The sequence below is a fragment of the Atta colombica genome, unplaced genomic scaffold (assembly GCF_001594045.1).
Source record: "Atta colombica isolate Treedump-2 unplaced genomic scaffold, Acol1.0 scaffold70, whole genome shotgun sequence".
Lineage (NCBI taxonomy): Eukaryota > Metazoa > Arthropoda > Insecta > Hymenoptera > Formicidae > Atta > Atta colombica.
Genome location: NW_017259562.1, coordinates 38,546 through 53,047, shown reverse-complemented (window position 1 = coordinate 53,047; position 14,502 = coordinate 38,546). Strand labels below are relative to the sequence as shown.

Below are 14,502 nucleotides of genomic sequence, written 5' to 3'. Positions count from 1 at the left end.
TGTGTGTGTGTGTGTGTGTGTGTGTGTGTGTGTGTGTGTGTGTGTACGTGTGTGTCGTATGTCGTACACTTTTTAGATCGTTAATTATAATCTTCACCGTCTCGAGTGTTAATCAATGTGTTATATTTATTAAGCTGTTTCCCTTCCTCTCCCTTTCTCGTCTATTATATGTTTGATCATTGATTATAATTACGACGTAACAATCAAGATTATAGGTGTAGTGAAGCGTACGTCTCGTAGTCGACGTTAAAACGACGGAAAAAGCAGGTTATTTTTACTTGATCAATCGGATCTTCTTTGCGCAGTGGCGTAGACGACCGACGAGACCGAGAGAAGAAGGAGAAACGCTTGTTAACTCCTTCAGAGTTCGTACTTATACTTACAGTATATTCATACAGTATATACAGTATTACATTCATACAGTATTACATACAATATATACTAATATATGTATACGAACCCGATACGAGAGCTGTCGTCAATCGCCTAGATCAACTGAATCCTTAAGTTTGCGGGAACACAAGCGCGATATTTCTTCTTTGATCTTACTGGATGACTATGGTTTTACGTGTTATATTTGGCGCTTACAATACTCATAAGCATTATTTGACCTTGTTTAACATTTGGCAAACAATAAGGATGAAATGATTTCCATGAGCGTTACGAGTATCAAGTAGAAAACACTTTGGACACTTTAGATTATTTTTGCTCTCCCGAGGCCAATTTCCCAAATTCCCTCGCTGACGCGTCTTTTCTTTCGTATATGCCAGATACAATTAATATTCATTCTTTCATTCTCTCTGGGAGGAGGGGGAGGGGAATCGTCGAAATATCTTGTAAATTTAAATACCTGAATATATATTCATACCCATATAGCACAGAAAGATTGCAGAACATAGCAGAAAATGGTTTCACTGAAATATTGCAATATAGGTAGTTGCGAAACGTTGCTAAATCATTGCTGCAAGATTCCAATAACGTTAAAATGTTCGCTTTTTGTTATATTGCAACGACATTCTAGCAATTTTGCAATGTAATGCATTTAATTTTTTACGAAGACTCTAAAATGAAATCTATTTTCTGTACATATATCTCACTAACTTTAATTTTTTTACAAATCGTATGCATGTATGTGTTCCGAACAAACTACAAATATTATCCTCTTTAACATAATAATACAGTCATTTAGTAAGTTAATCATGGCTTAAGTTAATCACAGTGATTGTTTTAATTCGAAGTCACTCCGAGTCAACTGAAATCGATTAAAAAATGACGGTATGAAATTTATTAATAAATTCGGGTGCTTATTTTTACGTTCACATCAGACATAAATACATCATCGATCACATAATTAATATTTCGATAAATCGTTTTCAGCAATTAATTGCTTATCGTCTTATCCGATAATTGATTGCATCCAAACTCGATATTATATTATACAATATTTTTATTTCATATTTAAAATAAATATAAAACTTATTGCACATTCGGTAGACTGCACTAGTGCGCATTGAGTGCGAACTTTTTCGTTGCTCTCATTCGGATTGTGCGCATTGTATCAATGCGATCAAGTTTGCCGTATTCGGCAAACGAAAACTGACCGAGTGTAGTGCTGAATTTGTATTTGAATCAACCGAATGAACCGAACATGTTCAAGAAATGTTGATATTTTTGCCAGTATAGTTGATGTTCGAACAAACAAAACTAGTTAGGCAACAAAAAATTACAAAATGGTGAATAAAGAAAGACTAAAATTATTTATTATAAATGAATTATTACAAACAAATAGTAACGATAATGAAATAGAAGATATGTCATGTGTAAGAAAAGAAGAAAGGCCAAAAGTTAAAAATTATTAAAATTGGACATCGTGAATGAATATTCGGACAAAGCAGTATATAATTATATATGATAAAAAAAATACTTTTAATAATGAAAATATTTATGTTTACTATCATTAGTTGTAATATACATTATTAGTTTCAAACTTAATTCTGCACCAGGTCACATCAATCTAGTATAGTTCTTCATTCGCATCGTGTCAGGGCAGCCTGTGTCAGAGCAGAACTAGAACCACGTCAGTGCATATATACCGAATATTTTAACTAACGAAATGACCGTCAAATAATAAATTAATAAATTTTTTATTTAAATATAAAAATTGATTGTATTAATTATTATATCATAAAAACTGTTAAACCAAAAGACTATTACATAAATATTGTAAAAAATTATATTTTTATATTATTGTAATAATTAAAAAAATACAGTTTGCAATATTTCTGAAATATTACAGGCATATTATTAACATTTTGCAGACATATTGTTAATTTAGGCATATTATTTCTGTAATATCTCTGCAATGTTGCAATCTGCAACATTGTAGCAATATTGCTTCAATCTGTGCTATATGGGTAAATACAAGTCGAAATTTAGTGGAGGATAATTAATTGTACTGATGGAGATTAAATCCAAATTAAAAAAACTTCACTAATCATATAGAAAATTAGATTTCGATGAAATAAGTTGGTTTTCACATCCCAACAATATTACGGTAATATTGCAAGCGTTGAGTAATATGTTGCTGCAAACTTTTGTGCTGTATGAGATATAATATGTAATTTAAAATGTAATGAACAAAAAGTGTCATGAACACAAGATGATGATGATGTTTAAGTTATGATGTCAATCAAAGATTATCTGAGAGCACACAAGTTATTACACATTATTACTTTGATATATTATTGCTTCAAAATTATTCATTGTTAAATCTTGTGTCTATAACATCTTTTTATCATCGCATTATTATATTGTATGTAAAAAGTAATTCATGTCACTACAGAGGACCCAATTTTCCATATAATTTATTAGTGTGGAATCCAATTCCACCAACCAATTCGAAAGAATTGGTTTCGAATCGGCATTTGAAAGAAAATCGTTTGTACCCGTTTATATCTCTCTTATTGAGATCACCATGTTTTGAAAAGGTGTACGAAATGGAGATAGCAATCACAGATGTACATTAAAAATATATCAAGAATGAGAAACGCTGTATGTGAACCCTTTGCAGTACATTTTGGTCCCATTTCGATATCTTGAAAATTGGCTAATTTCCCAATATGGCGATTGTGCAAAAATTGAAAACGCTGTATTTCCGAGCCCTTTGAGGACAAACAAAAATAAAAGAGAAACGGTACAAACGATTCTCTTTCAAATAGCATAAATGAAATTTAAAAATCTTAAAGTTACGCATTAGCCATTTTTTATTTTTCACTTTTTATTTAACTATTTGAGATACAAATGAAAGACAAACGCGCTACGATATCAATTTTTATTTTTGATAAAGTCGAGCGCCAGGTTCACATTGGTGAACTGCATGTATGGCAAATTTGATTTTATATTGAAATATTAATTACAAAGAAATTTGAAGTTGAGGAGACAATTATTGTCAAAAGGATGGAATAAAAGTCCATTATCGAATTATCATATCGGACTCTGTGAGGAGTATTTTAAGAAGCTTGTTTCAGCCGGATAATAATGTATATCAATATTAGCCACATCGCTAATTGGCTAATTTAAATAATATAATTTCATTGGTAAAGCAGTTAAAAATTATTAGGAACCTCGATCGACGTGAGTTCTCGGTATATGCAATTGAACTGTGTGCATGAAATGCGTCGCTCCCAAAGTCCGAACCAGTTGAAGACAAGAACAACTAAACATCACACTTATTCTAATGATTTTGTAAATGTAAACGAATTTATTTTGAATGTAAAAAAATGGATTTTCACGCGTTATAGACGTAATTTGTGACTCTTTCTTTTTCTTTCAGCTATGATAACTTAACGTTGTCATCTCAATCTGAAAATTTTTTTCGTAATTAATATCTCATTATAGGGTATTAATTTGGCACATAGTTCAGTCTAAATTAAGAGCCCAAAAACGGGCAAAAAAAACTCCTTTTTTAGAATCACTCTTTATAATTCGCCTTGAAATCAATATCCCCATAGCAAAGAGTCAAATTCACGTCATAACATAGAATCATATAATAGTCGGGAAGAAAATATGATGTCACTGTGAGAGTGTCATAACAAAATAACACATGTTACAAAGACATTCGCACATCACCATTGATTGTTGTGATGTAACTATAATTATATGTTTTTTACTATAGGGATAAAGATGATGATACATACGTAAAAATTCATACATATATAAATTTAAATTATTTTAAATCTATAAATGCAACGACAGAGATTTTCAAGCAACACAAACTTCGTGTCCAGCTCATGCGAAAAGCAAATTAAAAGCAAATTAATATTCGAGAAGCATAATGGTAATTCTACTAAAAACAAAAAAGGAAAAAAAAACAGAAAAGCGGGAGAATTTATAATATATGTATGAGATATAAAGTATGAAATACAGAAAGAAACATATATATCTCTTGCGAGCGGCCACCGACAAGACTATTAAAGACCGATATCCTTACAGGAGTTGGCGTCCGTGTAAATATTGATTAAAAGTTAAAAACTGATAATATTGTACTAATTTTATGATTTATTAGTTTAGTAGACATATTTATGCATTTAAAACTCAATAATATTCGATTTTTCTTTAAAATTATATGATTTCAATGTTCAAAGTTTGATTCTCAACAGAGGTGATAACTGCAAAGAAAAAATTGTAATTTTTCTGCAATATATAGGATATATAGGATACTATATAATATATATAGGATATTATTATAGCTTTATACAAGTTTGCATATTTATTTGGAATATTTATATAAAAAAATTTTATATAAAAAAATCATAAATTTAATAATGCATGAGCCAAATATTTATTATTTATGTTAATAATAGCCAATTTATATCAATTATCGATAATGTCAGCGTTCTTCAATTACCTCGGGGCCCTTGAGACCCTTTTTATACCGCCGAAAATTTGCCCAGATTTTTCGACGGTCTTTCTTATTAGGTACATTTCAGCAATGTAAATCTGATGCGAGCTAGCAGATGGCGAGTTTGATCATGTGATTTTCAAGCAATCCGAATGCCAAGAATTAATTTCGAACACTATAAAGCTGCGCGTAAACTGTTCTTTAAGATTAGATTATAAAATGAAATTGTTTATTTTTAGAAATAAATAAAAAATATCCTATTAATTGAAAATATCTTTCGCTTGACTAGAAACTGATAATAGTCTTATATACTAAAAATAGATTGTTACACATGAATGGAGCAGACTCATATGCAAGGTGTGTTTTCTTAAAAGAAAATACTACATTGCAAAATAAATTTCAGCAATTTATAAGTTATATCACTTGATTTATATTCATTAGAGTCTTTAATGTATTAATACAGTTTGATTTTATTTCATTCTATATGTGCAACATAAGTTTTGATCTAAAAATTAACTAGCAAATTCTTTTCAAATATGTAACTTCAAATTCATAAAGAGAAAAAAAATTAAAAATTTACTTTCCTCGTTAAATATTAAACATAATGTATTCCATCAATTTCTATTTGATAGCATTTGTTTGAGCGTTTGTAGACTCAGACATTATAACAGTTCAAATACATTATTTGTAAAATAGAAGTATTAAAAGATAAATGTACGTTATGTTAACGAATCAGTTGGATATATTATCATAAATATACAGATTATGAATTTAATTTAGGCGCAAAAATCTGCATTAGCTCTGCGAACTCGGTCTTTGAATCCGGAAAGGATCGAGTAGCTCCATTGATTCTAGAAATATTAATAGGCAGATGAGGAATATGATCAACACGATGCTACAAATGCTTTAAAGCAATTTTTGATTGGTCAATTGGTCAATTTGTAAAATTCTTTTTCCTAATTGATCAATCAAACGCTTCAAAGCATTTGTAGTGAGACTTTGACCGCAGTCGAAATATAGGAGAAAGATGCGAGTTGCCAAACGATTTTCGAGCAAATGGACGTCTCTGATTTGCAATGCCGAACGCACCTAGAGTATATTCGGAGAGATGAATACTATTCGCGCTACGGATGCAAACGCTACGCTGTTCATGGAGCCAATAGCGCGATAGCATTAGCAAATTCCATGAACGATCCTAGAGTGGCGTTGGTAGCGTTTAATCAGAGAGATTTAATATTCGTCGAGATTAAGTTAATGTAGGAGATTTTATTTTCAATTATCAACCAAATTTTTCTCTATAATTTAAATTTTTAGGGTTTTGTAAAGTATACGTAAATTTTTAATTTTCTCGTAGGGAATAACAAAACGGAATCTCAATTGCAATCTCTAGGATGGCTTGTTGCTAGGACGGAGTGAACAGCACAGAAAGGTTGCAGAAATATTGCAGAATGATTTCACTAAAACAATATTGCATGATGGTTGCGAAACATTGCTGAATCATTGATACAAGATTTCAACAATGTCCGCTTTTTGTATTAGGTGTACAACTTTGCTTCCGCCGTTTTCCTAAAGATGGCTTTAGCGGTTTAAGTGATGGTCGAAATAAATAGATCATAGACGTCATACAATAAACTTGGGCATCTGTCAACGTAACCCCATAGAAATATTAGTCGATTTGTGTCTGCATCATAAAGTTATTCTCGATTGAAAATGTCAGTTTACAAGCAAAATTCTCGTCATTTGCGGGAGGTTTTAATTTTTTGCTTCAATATGAAGAAATCTGCGGCTGAGACTCATCGAATGCTCTCAAATACTTATTGTGAGGCCGCTATTAGTGAAAGAACGTGTCGTGAGTAGTTTCAACGCTTCAAGAACGGTGATTTTGACGTCGAAGACCGGCATAGCGGTGGAAGAGAGAAGGTTTTCGAAGATGCAGAATTGGAGGCATTACTTGAGCAAGACTCGTGTCAAAATCAAGAAGAATTGGCACGATCATTGGGAGTGACTCAACAAGCCATTTCAAAACGCCTCAAAGCCATGGGAATGATTCAGAAGCAAGGAAATTGGGTGCCGTACGAATTGAAGCCGAGAGATGTTGAACGGCGTTTGTTTGCTTGTGAACAACTGCTTGAAAGGCAAAGACGGAAGGGATTTCTGCATCGCATTGTGACTGGGGACGAAAAATGGATTCATTACGATAATCCCAAGCGCAGAAAATCATGGGGAGTTCCCGGTCATGCTTCCACGTCGACGGCCAAACCAAATATTCACGACTCCAAGGTCATGCTCTGTATTTGGTGGGACCAGCTCGGCGTAGTGTATTATGAACTGTTAAAACCGACTGAAACAATCACAGGCAATCGATATCGAACGCAATTGATGGGTTTGAGCTAAGCATTGAAAGACAAATAGCCGCAATACAACGAAAGACACGATAAAGTGATTTTGCAGCATGACAATGCTCGACCCCATGTTGCAAAAGTAGTCAAGACATACTTGGAAACGTTGAAATGGGAAGTCTTACCCCACCCGCCGTATTCTCCAGACGTTGCTCCCTCTGACTATCATCACTTGTTTCGATCAATGGCACACGGCCTGGCTGACCAGCACTTCCGGTCTTATGAAGAAGTAAAAAATTGGATCGATTCGTGGATAGCCTCAAAAGATGACCAGTTTTTTCGACGCGGGATTCGTACACTACCCGAAAGATGGGAGAAAGTAGTGGCCAGCGATGGATAATACTTTGAATCATAAATGTATAACCAGTTTTTTACAATAAAGCCTCCAATTTCGGAAAAAAAACGGCGGAAGCAAAGTTGTACACTTAATAATATTGCGACGAAACATTCCAGCAATATTGCAATGTAATGTATTTGGATAAATTTTTTACGAAAACTCAAAACTATTTTCTGTACATATCACTAACTTCAATTTTTCTACAAACTTTCTAGTGATATATGTTTTTCAGAAGCAATTTTTTATGATAAAACCATAAACTATTTCAATAAATGTATTAATTCTGAAGAATAAATTTATTCCCAAGGATAAAGCATGTATGTGTATACCTCGAGCAAATAAATATTATCAACTACAAATATTATCCACATTAACATCATAATATAGTCGCTAAGTTAATCACGAATTAAATTAATTGCAGTGATTTTTTTCAATTCGAAGTCATTCCGAGTCAATTTAAATCGATTAAAAAATGACGATATGAAATTTATCAATCAAATTCGGGCGCTGGTTTTATTCTTGCGTGCACATTAGGCGTAAATACATCATCGATCACATGATTAATATTTCAATAAATCGTTTTCAACTTAATTACTTATCCGATAATGATGCGTTGATTGTATCCAAACTCGATATTATACAATTTTTAATTTTATATTCAAAATAAATTTAAAATTTAATGACCGTCAAATGATAGATTAATAAATTTATTTGAAATATAAAAATGGATTATATTAATTATTATATCATAAAAACGATTATTAAACTAAAAGACTATACATAAATATTATAAAAAATTATATTTTTATGTTATAGTAATAATTAAAGAATTACAGATTTGTAATGTTTCTGGAATATTACATGCATATTACTGACATATTGCAGGCATTGTTAATTTACATTTCTGTAATATCTCTGCAATATTACATTGCAACCTGCAATATTGCAACATTGCAGCAACATTACTTCAATCTTCTGTGTTGTATGACATATAAACTAGATCAAAAAATTAATAGTTACTCTGAGTAAATTAATTATATAAAAGAAAGAATTATTTGTCGATTTAAAAAGAAACATATTTACATTTAATAAGAACCTTAAGCATTTGCAGCAGAATATTCTGCCACGCTTTACCGCAATAGAAACTTTTTTCTGTACATGGGAATTAAAAATCATCATCAATAACAAAAAATCATCAGTAACAAGATATCTCTGACTTTTACATGTGTAATAAAATCAAATACACAAGTTTAAACTCTGCAGAAACTTTGAAAAGTTAAAGTGATATACAAGCAAAAATTACGTTCACTCCAGCTTAGTGGTAAGCCATCAACAAAGATTAAAATTGAGATGGCATTCATTATGATAAAATTTGAAATTCACACATTATATACGTACGTTTATTCTACGAAAATCTAAGAGAGAAAAGTTTGGTGCCACTCAAGAATAGAATCCCCTCAAACATCAATCTAATTTTGATGAATGTTAAACGCTATCAACACTACGCTAGGACATTTACGGATCTATACGGATAAACGCTACTAATACACCAATATCTCGGAAGGAATAGTGTTGATAGGAATAGTTGTTGACATAGCATGAATAACGTCTCTCCGAACGCACCTCTAGAGCGCTATTTAACGTTACAAACTGTTCGCGGAGCTGCAGATAGCGCTAACAAATACGATTATGGCGTCATTAATGGTAGCGTATTACGTCACAACTGCGCGCTATTCTTCCGAGTGTATTGGTAGCATAGAAATTGTGTATTGTGGAATACATAATTTCTGATCGTTAAAATTCTTATTCTTTGTTGTCTGTTCTTTGTTCCTTTTATTGTGCGGAGCCCCTTAGCGTTTGAAGTTTGTTAGTGTAGCGTTTTTTTTCTGCGAAATTCAACTTACGTATATTTGATTTTATTATAAAAAAAAGTGAAGTCAAAGATATCTTGTTACTGGTAATTTTTAATTCCCGTGTACGGAAAAAAATTATTATTCCGCTGCAAATGCTTAAAGTTCTTATTGGATGTAGATATACTTCTTCTTCTGAAATCAACAATCGTTCTCTTTTTAATTAATTTACTTACTGTAACTATTAATTTTTTGATTTCTAATTAACATTGTTCACTCCGGCCTAGCGGAAAGCTATCATAAGATTTGTTCGCATGCTCTAACATGCTCTAAAATGCTCCTACCGTAGCATTTACCCACTCTCTAACGCGCTCATTGAAGTGAGTAGGAGCTATAGCAGGAGCATATTAGAGCAAGCTGAAGCATGCGACGCGAACAAACCTATAGAGATTGCAATTGAGATTGCGTTCTGTTATTCACTACGAGAAAATAAAAAATTTACCTTACAAATATTTTACAAAACCTTAAAAATTTTAATTATAGAGAAAAGTTTGCTTGGTGATTGAAAACAGAATCCCCTACATTAATCTCGACGAATATACGGGCGACTGTTACCGATTAATGCCGATTAATTCAATCAAGTGTAGTCAACAGCAAGACTATATATCATTCTTAATCTTATCTCTTCGTGATATACTTCTATCTTTGCATTCTTATACTTACCTGTGATAAAAGTAATGAAAATCTTCTATCTATCGCGCTATTGACTCCAAGAATAGGTTTGCGTCCAAGTAGCGCGAATAGTGTCTCTCCGAATGCATTCTTAGTATCTCGTCAATGGGGCGGCCAATGACGTGATACAATGTTCGGACAATTCGCAGCAATCGCAGCGGCATTTTGATCCGGCTCAACCGACCAATGGCGAGCGTGCGTGTTGAAAGAATCGGCGCATATTTGACGCTGCGCGTTACGTCGTTTGTCGCAATGTTGCATTGTGAGTCGCGAGATGCGACTGATGCGAGTAGCGAATAGTCATCAGCCGTCAGCCAGTGATCCTTTGCGACACAAGTGATAAGCTTACACTAGTGACTCGGCCGTAGCCGCCGACCGCCGTCAGCCGACATCAATCACCAGTAGTCGTCCGATTCGTCCGATTACTCCGATTGTAGTCAATCAGCGGGACAATTGAGCGTTTCACGCGCCATTATGGATTCGTTGGCGAATTACGCCAGTGACGGCGATAACAGCAATAATTCGGACGACACGAAGGTAAGAAAATTCGAGGACTCAATTACCCGTCATCGACAACGTTGTTGTCGATATCGCCGTGGCTACTCAAAATTCGAAACAGTATGCGATATATATACTGCTCGAGATATAGCTTTGCTATGCTATGCGTGTTGCGTATGCCACCACACGCACGCATGCACACACACACACACACACACACACACGCGCGCGCGCGCGCGCGCGCGCGCGCAACGCCGCGGTTTACACCTAGATATTTGGAAACGCGATTGTGCTCTCTTTTGCAACTCTCTACGAATCATCGCGCATAAGCAACAAAGGTAGAATTACCGCGGTGAATGTAGCAGTATATACTTTAAGTAACTTTAGTTGGAAATAATTAATCTCGATTTCTAGACGCCACCTCAGGAACAGGAAGAGACAAACAGAAGGGCGAGCGACGCCAACTACGATCCGGTACAAATGGACATGAGTGAGGTATAGTAAAACCACACGCCGCTAATTCTTAATTAGTTGTACGAAACATTCGGACAATGCCTAAGAAGATACCACAGTGACTTTATGGGTGCTGTATGTACATGAAAAAATCTTAGGCCTGATACATAAAGGGGATAGTATCCGGTTTAGCAAAGTCATGTCAACAATCAATTGGTTAATGCTGTAAGAAATAAATTTGCAAGACAGGAAAAAATGTTCGTATATTGACAAAGGTTCCAATTACATTCGGCTTACTTGGTATTGTCGGTATAGTTAGGATTATGATTGGGTACAAGCTGTATTCCTTATCGAAACTATTATTGTACAAGTCTATATTTAACGCTCATAGTTGAAATACAAATAAGACAGGATCTTGAAATCTTATTGAACGCAGGATAATCAGGCTATCATTCACATAATTAAAATGATTTAAATGATAAGTAAATGGGAATAGTGCCATTTCGTGAGACAATATTAACACGTAGCTCTGTTGGTAATACATGATACAATATCTACGCATCTCGGCAAGGTCTATGCTGTGTGAGGGTCTTTCAAGACTACCCCCAAGTCCTATTCCGAAGACAGAGGTGAGTAGAGGAAGCTAGCAGAAGGTAACACTAACAAAACATCAATCATCAAAGAAATCACATGTACAAGTATATACTCGGGTGATAACTAACTGCAGAGGCAGATTGATGTGAAGGGCCCTCATATTCCTCTCTCTTTCTCTCTCTCTCTCTCTCTCTCTCTCTCTCTTCTCTCTCTTTCCTTTTTGTGACATGATTGTTTTATTGATTCATTTTACTTATTACTTCGGTAATTATCTCGATAATTAGCGTACACAAATTGTATTGTCGTTTAGAGTGACACGCAAAGTGTTGCTGATCTTTTGTATCAAGTACAACCAAGAAGAATTGATGCAAAAAAAATTGAATTTCCACTTTTTATAGAGAGAAATTCTTCAAGTTTGTGTAAATATAAAAAGTATAAAAGTACTTTATATACTTTTTATACTTACTATGTGTAAGAGTATTTTCTCTCTTAAAGTGTAGGTTTTCTAATATACATATTATTAATTGTCAAAGAATTGAACTTTGCGTGTATTGAAATTACGCATTCTAAAATAGTTTTTTGTGGTAGGAATTAAGAGCTATTTCTTTCATAGTGGAATATGTAAGAGAGATCCATATTAAAATTGATAATTTTTTTCTTTTCTCTAGGAGAGCAATAACAACAATTCGTCAAGGGAATCTAGTAGCGAACGCGCAAACAGTCCTACAACGGCTCAGTCTACCTTTGGCTCAAGAATAGAATCTTCTCGAGCTTTGCCTTCTCCATCAGACCAGAGGTAGGCTGGTTTGTTAATTATATATACAGTACAGGTGTTAAAGATATTTTACGGATATCAAATTTGTTATGAAAACAGTAATTTTGATATATCTCACTAAACTATATCGAAATTATACACCTGTCACATGTGCAGAATAATAATACGCATCTGTGTGGTATACCCCTGCAGAACGTAATCGTTTTACAGGCGAGGTGATCATGAGAATCATACGAGTTCGAAAGATGATCATAGACGAGGGGACCGTAGCGATCGAAATCGTCATTCGTCTGACAAAGGTCGCCGTTATGACGATCGAAAGCGTGATAATAATCACAGGGACCGAAGCAGAGATCGCAGGAATCGGGATGACGACAAGCGCAAAACGTCTCTCGGATCGTCTAAAGATGAGAAAAGTGATGATAGAGAGAGGAGCGACAAAGATCATCATTATAGGGATGACCGGAGGGATCGTAATCGCGACAGGAACGACAGGGATAGACGCAGGGATCGCAGCGACCGCAATGAACGGGATCGACGACATTCCAGAGACGAGCGGTCCAAAGATCGATATCGGGACGAGCGTTCGAGCTACCACAAGGAGAGGGATCGCACGCGATCGAGGTCGCGATCGAGGGACCGCGCACCACAGCTACCGTTTAGAACGATGAGTTATCGGGAGGAAAAGGGACGAAACAAACTGGCTCAGTTGGAGAAACTAGGCATAGAGTTGAAGCCGCCGGAGGGCGGCGATACTGTGATGATGCCTGGTGGTGTTCATGGCGAACAAAATTACTACAATCCGCTGGCGACGGCGACGCAGGGCAAGTACGCGGAGCAGATCCAAAAGAGGAAGCTACTTTGGGCAAACAAGGTGATGATTATCCAACTGTAGTAGTATCCTTAATAGATATGTATCCGACACGCAATCTCATTCTACAATCGCGTTTATCTCTTTGCAGTCGAAGCAGGATGACGGTAATAGTACGTCGACTGCGGCTTCCACTGCTAATACGTGGATGGGGACGACTTTCACGCACGATCAGGATGGGAAGGTGACAGCCAAGTTTAAACGACTGATGGGTATTAAGGGCGATCTACCTAACGCACCGGCAGTAGGAGCCAAACCGGATATTCTGAAAAAGCAAGAGGAAATGTTCAATAATATGGAGCAACAATACGAAGTAGCGCGTGCTACTACGCACACGCAACGTGGCGTTGGATTAGGTTATGCAACCGGTGGCTATCAATTTCCACGATAAAAACTTTTGAACTTCAGATTGTTTAATTACATTTATAATATTGGTAGATATATTGGCGCAGAATTACGTTTGCCAGTTCAGCGACCTTATATCGATTCGGTTTTTTTTTTTACCGGATCGCATTATTTCCAAGTCTTTTCTGCGAATTGGGGATGACGATAGCGGACTACAGCTAATCCAAGTTCAGAGTTCACCATATGATTGTAATCGAGTTATGTATTTGCGCGTTGTAAGCACTAAAAATAAATTTATTAAGATTATCTAAAAAAAAATCTTTTAAAAAGATTATTTATCTACGAATGAAATTTATTCCTCCTACATCGTCTGATCCCCTTTTTCCTTTCTAGATGGATTTAGGTAAATTCATGCCTGAATTTTTTCAACTTTCTATTAGGTAGTAAATTATTGTAACAACTCTTATTTAATAAGAATTCTTGTTAAAAATTCAGTCAATTATATAGTCTTGAAATAAGTTATAAAATTACAAAAGTAAGCAAATTCACTATATTGTTGATCAATGAAATTTATAAATATTCTGTTGAATTTGTTTATTTTTGTAATCCTCACCTCATTTTAAGGTATATATAATCGATCTTATTCTCTATAATTTAAGTTATATAAGAAAATAATTTGAGTTTTGAGCAGAGAGTATGCAAAGAATAAGCGTATAGAATTATGAAATTATTATTTTCTAACTTATTT

The 14,502-nt window shown here is 34.5% G+C and overlaps 1 protein-coding gene across 4 annotated transcripts; it reads left to right on the top strand.

The window, feature by feature from the left end:
- Positions 1-10,403: 10,403 nt before the first annotated feature.
- LOC108692424 (arginine/serine-rich coiled-coil protein 2) lies at positions 10,404-14,072 on the top strand. Of its 4 annotated transcripts, XM_018200655.1 has the most exons (7): positions 10,973-11,054; positions 11,131-11,211; positions 11,741-11,798; positions 12,432-12,559; positions 12,749-13,412; positions 13,501-13,777; positions 13,848-14,072. In XM_018200655.1, exons 3-7 carry the CDS (start codon positions 11,745-11,747, stop codon positions 14,063-14,065), a joined length of 1,341 nt encoding a protein of 446 aa, XP_018056144.1. In that variant the 5' UTR covers positions 10,973-11,054; positions 11,131-11,211; positions 11,741-11,744; the 3' UTR covers positions 14,066-14,072. The 4 variants fall into 4 exon arrangements, with proteins under 4 accessions (XP_018056142.1, XP_018056145.1, XP_018056144.1 ...); XM_018200653.1 differs by lacking the exons at positions 10,973-11,054; positions 11,741-11,798 and adding an exon at positions 10,404-10,755; XM_018200654.1 differs by having other exon boundaries at positions 11,131-11,798.
- The last annotated feature ends 430 nt before the right edge of the window (positions 14,073-14,502 follow it).

Bases quoted from the DNA above. Each gene is read 5' to 3' on its own strand.
- LOC108692424 (XM_018200653.1), top strand. From the start codon at position 10,693: ATGGATTCGTTGGCGAATTACGCCAGTGACGGCGATAACAGCAATAAT. The intron at 11,212-12,431 runs GTATAGTAAAAC...TCTTTTCTCTAG, and splicing joins TACAAATGGACATGAGTGAG to GAGAGCAATAACAACAATTC. The intron at 13,413-13,500 runs GTGATGATTATC...ATCTCTTTGCAG, and splicing joins AGCTACTTTGGGCAAACAAG to TCGAAGCAGGATGACGGTAA.